General features: G+C 39.3%; 1 protein-coding gene across 1 annotated transcript; it reads left to right on the plus strand.

The window, feature by feature from the left end:
- Nucleotides 1-1,152: 1,152 nt before the first annotated feature.
- Nucleotides 1,153-11,011, plus strand: LOC114636910 (solute carrier family 12 member 1-like; the record flags this gene model as incomplete). The annotated part of the gene is made up of 4 exons (XM_028785008.1): nucleotides 1,153-1,239; nucleotides 6,956-7,091; nucleotides 8,679-8,746; nucleotides 9,742-11,011. Coding segments are annotated over 4 exons (427 nt in total), but the record flags the coding sequence as incomplete, so codon positions are not given.
- Nucleotides 11,012-11,613: the final 602 nt, after the last annotated feature.

Genomic DNA, 11,613 nt, shown 5'->3' on the forward strand with positions numbered 1-11,613 from the left:
AGGGAGGGGAGGGAGGGAGGGAGGGAGGGAGGGAGGGAGGGAGGGAGGGAGGGAGGGACAGACAGACAGAGACAGAGATTTTTAAAGTAAAGTTGCATCGTACATCTTTGTAGATTTTTCGTTAATGCAGCCACTGGGACCTGAAGCATTCATGTGAGCAGAGCAACATCCAAGAGCATGGCTTACTCATACTGCCCTGGGAAACCTAGGGAGACCCCAGCTGCTCTTGGTCTGGCATGCAGACTTAAATCCTGAGCTCCGTGACTCCCAGATGCCCGCAATAAAGAAAGGACTGTTGTTCCATCGGTTTTCATAGTGTCTTCTCCCTCTGAGGAGAATGTAATTATGGTTTACTCACATTTTATAGCTAGGACATAATTACATTTATATATTTACTTTCAATGGAAACCATTACAATGCTCATACAATAGTATTGCATATATTAATTCCTCTTAAGAAGTGGATAGACAGATAGATATAAAGAGAAAGAAACACAGAGAATAACAAGCCAAACTGAAAATCATTCCAATGACAAGTCTGGGAATCTTGGTACCACCTTTACAAGATTTCTGTAACTTTAAGTTATAATTACCGATTTCCAGGGTAGAACAACATATAGCCATGTACTATTCATCTGCTGAAAACATTATAAAGGCTTCCTCAACAAGAATTACTGAGTTCTGTCTTGCTGGTGACAAGGAGAGTTTCACATTCTCCCTCAGGAAGATGAACGCAGAGTCCCATTTGCTCTCTCAGGTCTCTGTAGGACTGGGATTTCTCATTTTTATCTCTTGGATCTTATTTTTATTTCTTGGATTTGATTTTTATGAGAAGGTGTCTGTGAGTATGTCACACCGGCCTGGAATTCTCTGTGAAACCCAATGTGGCCTAACTCACAGTGCTCCTACCTCAGTGCACTGAGATAGCAGGCATATGCCACCTCGGCTGACCGCATGGGGTTGCTTTATGCCTTCAGTGGAATGCTTAACATTTCCATAAAGTTTGTTAATGCAAATCAAAACTGAAAAGCCTCTGTCTGAAAGCCACACTGATTGCTTTTGATACCTTAACTCAAACAGAAAGGCACTTTTAATAGAAAGTAATTACATAGGCACTAGTGATGTGGTATTTTTTTTCTCTCTCTCTTTTCAGAATGGCTTCTCTCCTCAGCAAATTTAGGATAAAATTTGCAGACATCCATATAATTGGAGACATCAACATTAAGCCAAACAAAGAGAGGTATGAATTGTTTAGCAAGCTTGGCTGACCCCTGCTTCTCTTTCTTGTGTTGCTTAACAAAGGGTGAAAATGTAATGTGTTTACTGTAATGACTTCTTGAGAGATGTTAAAGAAATGCTTTCACTAACTATGACACAGAACCACCCAGTCCATTTTAATAGAGAGAAGACGGTTTGGAAAGGATCCCCATCCCAGGATGACTTTTGGTTCCACGGACTAAGTGGCTCAATGCTTAGGGCCTGTGAGCTTTTAATGGAGCCTCTAAAACTATCTGAGACCTAGAGCAGTGATAAACCCCACTCCCAAGAAATAGAAAGCTGGCAGAGTTGAGATAATAATTTAAATGTCTTCAAAGCATGGCAGTTGTTGAGTTTCTCAATCCCATTACTATCTTAGCCATTCAAAAATGCCATAGGCCAGGCAGCTTGGCCTACCGATACTTGTATCTCAGTTCTGTAGGCTAAGCAATCCAAGATGAAGGAGCTTTGGAATATGTATCCGTTGAGGATTCTCTTTCTAGCTTGAAGCTGGTCACTTTCACATCCAATGAAGAAAGAATTCTGATATTTCTTTCTCTTCTACTAGGGCATTAATTCCCTCATGGGACCACCATCCTTATGACTCTATCTAAAGCTAAGTGGCCCCTGAAGTCCCCATCTCCAGACTTCACAACATTGGTGGTTTAGGCTTCACCATGTGAACTTTGGCAGTGGGCTGCAAACCTTGCATTTCATAACAATAGTATCTGAAAACCACTGGTATCACAGGTTATATGTGCACAGGGTATCTCAAAGGTGCAAGGATATTGGCAAGAATTATGGTCAATTTTAAATTAAATGAACTGATTAGACTTATAATTTAGCAACTACAGAAAGTTTTCAGTTGCTGATAGTAAGTTATATTTACTGTATCTTGTGGATACAATTTAATACATTTGATTTAGAATAGACTAGAGGCCACAAAGAAAACCACACAGTGGCACATGAAGGCTTCTAAGTGCCTGGGGTCCTACAGTCCTATAGGACTTTCTTTGTTTCTGCTGCCCCTGGCAGTTCTTGACAAGCTGTCATTCTACAATCCCTGAGTCTTCTCACCTCGTCCCTTCTTGTAATATGTTTCTTTTATGAACTTGATAAATATCTAAAAATAGTAAGACTTACAATGCATTTTATTGACCAGATGAACTTTGTATTGTTTAGGATGTCTATGAGCTCCCTAAGGCCACAGGTCAGGTATAATGCTTTACAAAGCACCTTCTCTAATAAGAAAGTTGAAACAAATAGGGCTAACCAGAAATGCTTTATAACATTTCCCTGTATCATACATACCTCACATGCCTGACATTCTTATGCTTCTGCACTCACGATTGTGTATACTTAACTATGTATTTATAATTCCCTCTGGTGAGTGGGACTACTGTTCTGATCAGAACTGGATTGTCATAAGATCTCTTTTCACTTGAAGAGTTGTAGTTCATTGGGTCAATGGCTCGTGGCATTTCAGTCATGGGACCTAACAGGCAATATTGGGTGGCTCCAATTGGTAGAGAGAGCAATGCTTCATAACAGAACAAGCTGAACAAGTTTTAGCATGAAGCTCTTAGTGGCACGATTTAGAGATCATCCATCATACATCATGGTCAAGCCACTTTCCAAAATCTGGGGGGTGGGGTAGCCACTGCCTCTCTTTTAAGTCCCTGTTCTATGCTGAGCACAAATTAGTCATCCGAATTAGACTTGTAGTAGTGGAATTTGTCTTCATTACTTATCTTCCTAAATGAGTACTTATTTCCCTTGTCTTTTCCTCCTCAACCTGGTTTTCTCTTCTCAGAGAGTCCTGTTTCCTTCAGTGTTAGCTATCCTAGCCTCCATTCAGCTGCTACATCCACTGCCCTGTGTCCTTATACTTTCTGTTCTGTCACTGAGCATGTGATATATTACTTTTATGAACTTGCCACTCCATTCTGGGAGTACCTACTTGTCACAATACAGACACACGTTGTCTTACTATGACCTTTGACCCATGATATCTTCTTCTTGGGGCATTTTCATTTTGTCCTGTGTCTAAATTTTATTCCAGATACCATTGTAGTCTCTCACACAATGTCATCCTCCTCCTCAAAGAGAATTACTTCCCTTCCGTAAAACCAATAAATTAGATTTCAGAGTTTTGCAGTCTTTCTCCCAGCTGTATCAAAGTTGCAGAGAAGATACATTCATTTTTACTAAGGTAAAATAATTGTGGTGCCTACTGTACACTGTCCTGAGAAAAGAGGCCATCTTCCAGAAGGAGGGTGCAGAAGAGCCATCCTCATCTCTCACCCATCTACCCTCCTTCAGCCAAATTGCTTTGTAAAATGCCAAGAACCCTGCTGGCAACTCACACCCCAGGCTTTGAAAATGGCCCTAGTTTAGAACAGAAAGCAGTCATTTGGTCCATGGCACCCATGGCTTCTGGCAGCAAAGTGGGTAGTGCTCTTCTAGATGGATGCAGCCGCAGGCCACTGATCTAAGCCATCAAGAGAATACTGGCCCAGTGACTGGAGAGATGGCTCAGCAGTTAAAAGCACTAGCTACTCTTACAAAGGATCTAAGTTCAATTCCCAGCACCCACATGGTAGCTCACAACCATCTGTATGGGATCTGATTTCCTCTTCTGGTATTCTTGGAGTCAGAGCACCCATATGCACAAAATATGTGAATAAACAAATCTTAGAGAAGGGGTGGGGAAGAATATTCTCCCAATTTCAGCACCCATGGTGGTCTTCATGGCTGAGCAGTCTTTGTCACCATTAACAACTATCCCCAGATCACTATTTTTGTCTTGCTCACCTGGTGTTATACAAAGTCAGTGATTTGCTTGTGGAGAGTAGTGTTAAATTATCTTACAATTACCTTTGGTAAATCTTTTAATAACTGTGAAATGTTGTTACCACAGAGGCATTTGACAGAACAAAAGCCAACTAAATGAGAAAATAATTGAGCATGAGAAATGTAGGATATATTGTGGTTAGATTCCATTTTTGTTGTATAAACTGAATTAAATGTCATGGGCCAAAGACAACAATCTTTATATGGAAATCAAGAAGAAACTGAAGGCAATTAACCAGATAATTTAGCTTAAAGATACTAGATGCTAGAGTAATTAAAAAAAAGAAAGAAAGAATAAAAGAAAAAGAAACACTATTAAAGATTATTGTGAAAGAAGAAACCTTATGTAGACCAACCAAGGAGAAAAATTTAAATTTATATCCTATTTGTGAAATGAAAATGTATCATTTTCCTCCTTCCCTTTCCTGTCTCAAGAAAAGCTTTCTGCAGTTAATGCTAAACCTTGGTATGAAGAAAATGACGTAGAATGTAGGACAGTTAATAGTTAATTTTAAAATGCTGAATTAAACCTCATTTATATTTAACAGCAGATATTACAGATATGTCTGAGAGTCAATGGAAAGGTACTTTTTAAAAAAAATCACTTGGGGCCTGAAGAGATGGCTCAGCATTAAGACCACTGGCTGTCCTTCCAGAGGACCAGGATTAAATTCTTAGGACCTACATGGTAGTCCTAATAACAATCTATAACTCTGGTTCTAATGACCTGTTCTGCTGACCCTGGGTATTGGGCATATGTAGTGTATAGACATGCATACAGTCAAAACACCCATACGTATAAAATAAAACTAAATAAATCTTTCTCTTGCTTTCAATTTTAAAAAAGGAAAGAGAAATAAGGGAAAGGAGGGTGGAAAAATGTGCTGCTTTAGGATCACCTGGTTGGGACAGCAAAAGGGCCATCTCGGGACAAGCAATCAGAGGAGGAATGGGCAAAGACAGTTTCCTCACAATGCAATGTCCTTTAGCCATGTTTAAAATGCAAATGAGAGAAAACCTCATAGTGATTCAGGTGACAGACATGATTGTTATACACAGTCAAATACAAGGGTAGGCTGGCTTTCAATTAAACGACCTTGAAAATAAACTTTATAACAAAGTACTGATTCTCTTCCATTCTTCCTATTCTATCTTCTTGTATAAAGCTGTCAATCAAAGTTTATTTAGCTTACCAAAGCAAGATGACTGACAATAGCAACTAGGACTACATACTTGTTCCCATGTTCAGTAGGAGAGAAAGTGTCTCTTTCTAGTCATTGAAGTCAGGGCTTACCACAGGGCCTTCCATGGTAGGCGCCACAATACTGGGTGTATATTGGTGCAGAGAGAATCTAACTCTACAAAAGTAAGAACATGTAGAGTTAAAACAGTGCTTTCCACATTAAAACTAAGTTCTGGAGCTGGTCAACATGGTGGTGCCTTACTTTCCCAAGGCACTCATCCACACCATCTGCTGCTCTCCTAAGACTACCAGTGGCCATTGTCACTCCCTTCTATAGACCAGGTTAGCTATACCAAGGACAAGAGTTAGAGCAATAACTAAAGCAAGAATCCAGGATCTGAGGTTGGACCCTGCATCTTATTGACTGTCTTTACAGCCTTCTAAAGGGTGATGCTGTTGGAAGTAGCAGCAAATGGAAGTATTGTTGAAAGAATAATAGGGTCACTCCAGTTCTCTTGCTCATCCATCCTCTCCCCGACTTTCTGAGAGTCAGCACAATAGAAATCTATGGCACTTAGTATCTTTTCAGTCCTTAACAGAGGCTTACTGGCAGAGACAATTTTACTCCTTTGTAATCTCTGCACTATTATCTGCAAATCCTAAATCAGGCCAACTGATGAGATAATTAAATTCATCACTTCGTATTTTAATGTCTTAACCCCAAAGTGTATGGATTCTAATTATCATTCATCCCAAAGTTACTAAATTGTAAGTAAGCTAAATTATATAAAACCAAAGAAAATTATTCATAGTCAAGACCTTCTCCAGCAGAGCTCTGAAGACAACTCCTTTCATAAATTATAAGCTTTACTTTGTGCTGTGGTTTGAAGAATAAATCTTAAGAGATTATCATGTAAGACAAGAATGAGATTCTCCTTGCAATTTTTAAATGTTCCATAGCTCTCACACACAGCTTCTTGCTTTCTCTTCAATGATTTATTTTTAGATGTCCTAAGATGGCCTCAGATTTTTAGGCATTAAATGTTATTGATTTTTGTCCTCTCACTTAACACAAACATGAATAATAGTCATTTGAAAATCTCAGACAGCAACATCAAACACCAGGACAAGGACACCATTATTTTTGGCAGACATTTTTGCACAAGAAGTGTTAAGCCTGTGGGAGCCCAGGCTATTTTCCTATTTGTCCAAAGCCTCCTTAATGGTGGGCATTGTTAGTTGACTGCCGATGTGGAGGGTCCCCAGCTCTCAATGAATAGAGGTCATCTCTCAACTACAAAAACTGATAGTCTCCCATTGATCAGCATAACAAGCAAATGAAAAGTCAGGTGTGGACTTAAGTGTGTACAGCATAAGTGTGGCTTTAACCACATTATGCAGAAACCATATCTGTGCAGTAATTACTATCTATGTGCTCATGAATTAATAATACTGATGATACTCGCAAACAAACAAGGCCTCAAACACACCACTGCTTGCTTTCACCACTGAGGGAGTGCTGTACCCATGGTTTCCTCATTGTAAGTTCCCTGCAAAGATGACTCTTAAAAGATTTGCATACCATTCAGCTCTGATTCCATGCATCTGTGAAATAATGAGTCCATTCCCCACTGTGAGGCCTCCTTTACAATTCCAATTTCAGCTGGAAAGTCTTTGAAGAGATGATTGAACCTTATCGGCTCCATGAAAGCCACAAAGATTTGACCACTGCTGAGAAATTAAAAAGAGAAAGTCCATGGAAAATTACAGATGCAGAACTGGAAGCAGTCAAGGAAAAGGTAAGGACTTGTCTTTCTAAGTTTTCACTTTACTGTCTAATTAGATCAAAGAGGTAACAGGTTTGAGTTCAAGAAATGAGACATCTGGTCAACCTGCCTTCCTGCACACTCTGCATTTTTAGGTGCTTTTCAATCATATGACTGGATATAATCATTTAGAAAATGTTTTCTTTTTTTTCTAGAAAATAACTTATTTTTAAGTTAACAGAACAAGTTATTGGTTCATATTGTGATAGCTCCTTTGAAATTTATTTTTAATAATCTAAAATAAGTCATTAATCATGCAATGTAGTAAAGGCAAGTTTAACACAATTGAAACATTAGCAAACACCTTCAACCTATTAAACATAGCTGTGAAAAACTAGCAAAAATATCTACAGAAATTTATGATGTATTGCTTAGAATAAAGAATACAGATGTTGTACCTGGTGCTAGCAAGATAGCTTATCAGATGTCCTGAGTTCAATCCCCAGGTCTCACTGTGCAAGCAGAAAATATATTCGTAAAAAGTTGTCCTCCTCCATCTACAAACAGTGGAGTACACATACAGGAATAATAAAATAAGTGTGTGTGTGTGTGTGTGTGTGTGTGTGTGTGTGTGTGTGTGCGTGTGTGTGTATAAGCTGAACCTGGCATACACATCATGAGATGGATGAAAATGGCTGAGTTTTCCTTGGTAGCCTATAAGCCCAACACTCTGGAGGCTAAGGCAAGAGGATCACAACCCCCAGGCCAACCTGAGGTGAACAGAGAACAACCAGAAATTTCTCTGTAGCCTGTACTTAAACTAGTGGGTAGTACTGATAATGGAAAAACAAAAACAGGGATGCCAATCTAAGTACAAAACTCAACATCTTAATTGAACATTAAAGGACAAGGACCACAGGAACTTCTAAACTACAAACATAGATAAACTGTAAACTGTATTAGGATCTCAGCTGGGAAACTTAAGAGAACGAAAATATTAAATTCTTCCAGCATTAGTAAAACAACCCTGGAATAGAACAATAAATTGTGCATGGGATTGAGTACCCAGTTTTTACAGAAATACAGTGTATAAGCAATGCACACACCTGAGGCTGGTTCTGAACCAGTGAAATACAAAAGTATTATTCTCATCACTACAAAATAATTTTCTAATGAGTTTACTGGTGGCTTATTACTCGAACCAGTCCCGTATGAATATTGTCAGGAAGTATAAAGGAAACAGAATAGATCAGAACCTATCTTGTTAGGCTATCAAAGTAATAGCAGGATTCAATTAGTTTTCTTCAAATGAAAGTCTGTTCCCAAACTCTCTGTTCTAGTCTTTTTTGATTTGGCCATCTGTCTTGTTTTCTCTATACCCCTAAAATCTAATAAGCCACCATATCACACTGACAATCCAGACTCACTTTACATTTCTAAAATTTCCCATGAAGCTTTGCAACATTAAATAGTCATTTTTCAAAGCACACCTTATTTATTTCTAGAAATGACTTTTTAAAATGACATCTTCTGCTTATCCATGACTTGAGGTGAGAAGATAGATTCTCATTCAGAATTCTGGTAGACTTGCACTCAACTCAGTCTAAATACTGTCCACAGAGTTACCGCCAAGTTCGACTGAACGAGCTCTTACAGGAACATTCCAGAGCTGCCAACCTCATTGTGTTGTAAGTGTTGCTCTGCAGTTATGATTGGTAGGAAGGAGGGGTAGGGTGAGTGGGCTAATCAGACTAAAGGCCCATGACTCTTCCAGTGGGAAGTTTTTGGGGTTTTTTGTTTTGTTTTGTTTTAAGATATGTTGGCTCGTGTAGGAGTTCAGACAGTGAAGGAAGATAAATGTCACCATAAGACAGGATGACAGAATCCTGGGGACTTCAGCAGAACTTGCTTGGGTTTTCTAGCCATCCAGCAACATTCATGGGGCTGGGAACATGTGTCCATGTTGGACTGATGCTATCCTTATGGGCCCATACGGATCAGGCTGCAGAAGCCTAAACTCTGAAATTCCCTCCCAATAGCCCAAGTGGACCATGGAGCTCACAAGCATCTTCCATAGTGGGTTCTTCCCGAGCTATGTGTGTCCATGACTGACTCTCTGTACAGTGTGGGAAGAAGTCACCAAAGACAAAAGGCCATGAGCTTTTCTATTGTCATTCTTTATCACATGGCCCTACCAATGTTAGGAAAATGCCTACTGAAAATATTACTCATGAAATGAAGATTGGTGCTAAAAATGGGAATGTGTCCAACGACTTCATTTTGACCTCATGAACTAACCCAAATGTGAAGATGTATGTATCTTAAAGTACGGTGTGGCCTGGAGGACCACTACATCTAATGTCCCCTCCAAGAAACAGGAAATATGGAAGGCAATAGTAACTGCCTCCATATGATGGATGGATATCTTTTGATTAGATTCTTTATTTAATGAAAAATTAGAAGTTACAATTATATTTTGTCTGTATAACAACTAAGCCACTTTTCTCATTTATAGATATTTGCATTATCTGAAAAATGCATCAATTCTGTAGTCAAAGTAACTGCAGTGCTTATCTCTGAGGGGGTGCATGATAAACCTTTCATTACTAATTCAGAAGTGCAGATAATGTCCCTACTGGCTGTAACTTTCTCTTTGGTTTTAATTTTTCTTCCCTGTTGTCAGGAGCCTTCCAGTGGCAAGAAAAGGATCTATTTCGGATTTGTTGTACATGGCGTGGTTAGAAATCCTGACCAAGAACCTCCCTCCTGTGTTACTGGTTAGAGGAAATCACAAAAATGTCCTGACATTTTACTCTTAAATCGTGAAGGATGAGAAATGTTGTACCTTGGTGTCTGAATAATTATGAAACACATCTGGTTCTTTGTGATTTAAAACCTCTTCTATGAATATACAAACCTCTGGAGGCTAGCCTACCCAATTCTACATAAATGTTGTCTTTTTTAAAAAAGTTATTATTAATGAGAGTTTTCCCCACTAGTTAAAAAAAAAAGCATCAAAAGCTATGGGACTCCTAGAAAATCACTTTTCCGTTGTTGCTGATAAATAAGAAGTTAATACAAGCTGGCTGACATGCTTACAGGATATGCTAATCTAGATGTGCGCTCCAGGCAAACTTAATCTCTTGTTTCTGCGGAGTCTGCTGCACAGCCCTGGTGCAGGCCAAGGGCCCACAGCAGGCTCTCCTTAAGTTCTTATTGACAGGCTGGTCTGGGGAAGGCAGGTGGCTATCATAGGGAAAGGCCTGCTGGGTCAGTGGCCTGATTCTGCTTGGCCTCCTGAGAAGTTTGTGAAGATTTAAAAATCAATATCTGGAAACTGTAAGAAGGACTAGAGCCTACGAAGTGTTCAAAGCAGTTACCTAAATAAGGTTTATTTAATGCAGCAGATAATAAGCTTAACCTCTGATCGCACGTAGCTTGCATTTGTTGCTAGCTGGAGGTATATTAGGTAGGAGAGCAAGAGACGCATGTTCCACTTAAATGAAATAGAGTCTTAACATACAAATATCAATTGTCTTTCTGGCTAAATATTTTGAAATTTCTATTTTAGTACTACTTTATTTTTTTCTCTCTAATTAAGTGGTTTGCATAGATGAAATAAAATCGATGATCTCATTGAAAATTAATCTCACAGGTTTCCAATCTACTATTAAAAATGTATCCAGATCCTACATTTATTTACTTTCTAAATATACAGGCATATGGGCTTTATAGAATACCTAAGATATAAATGGAGAAACTTGTAAAATTTAAAAATACAGGTGCTGATTTTTCTTCTTGTTAGTATGTGTATATTATTTAATCACAGAAAAAATGCTTATATGATAAATGGCTTAGTTTTGGTTTTGGTTTTCTCTTTTCTTGGCATATTTTGACTGTTCTAGGGATGTTAATGGGGGCTAATTGACCTGAAATAAAATCACTAAACTTTGTTTGCTTTGGCAAAATAGTGTATTTTCCTTTTCTGTTACTGGAATCAACAGCACTGTGAAATGGTTCGCAGATGTAAGCATGAATATTGTATCTGGTGGCCCTGCACTGTTTAGTACTGGGGTTCAGGATGAGTGTTTCTAACCTTAGCTTCGCTCAGAGGTGAGCAGAACAAAGGAGCAAGGCGTGAGCAGCTGGTTTCCATAGTTCGCTTCCCTGTACTTAACCTCAGCTTGGCCCTGAGGCTCTGAAACCTGACTATTGACCTAGTGAAAAGGGCCAGATTCCTCTGACACACTAGAGTGTGTCTCTAGGAAAGGCATGACGTGTATCAGTGAGCAACAGATCCCCTCACCATGGACTTGTTGGAGTTGAGGGGAAGCTGGAATTGGAAGAAGGAAATGGTAAGCAGAGATGTAGGGGGTAAGGACTGGCTTGTCCAGCAATCTGGAGCTAGAATGTTCACTTCAAAGTAGCCTCAAGAAGGGAGAAGAGTGCCTGGGCCTTGTACTCCTGCATGATTAGGGCGGCTTGCTGGCTGTGGGCTGCCCTGGAGAATGTGTGAACTTGTTCTCTGAAGGGAACTGAGGTCTGTCTCCCAGCT

This window comes from Grammomys surdaster, unplaced genomic scaffold (assembly GCF_004785775.1).
Source record: "Grammomys surdaster isolate TR1022 unplaced genomic scaffold, NIH_TR_1.0 125049, whole genome shotgun sequence".
In the NCBI taxonomy this organism is placed as follows: domain Eukaryota; kingdom Metazoa; phylum Chordata; class Mammalia; order Rodentia; family Muridae; genus Grammomys; species Grammomys surdaster.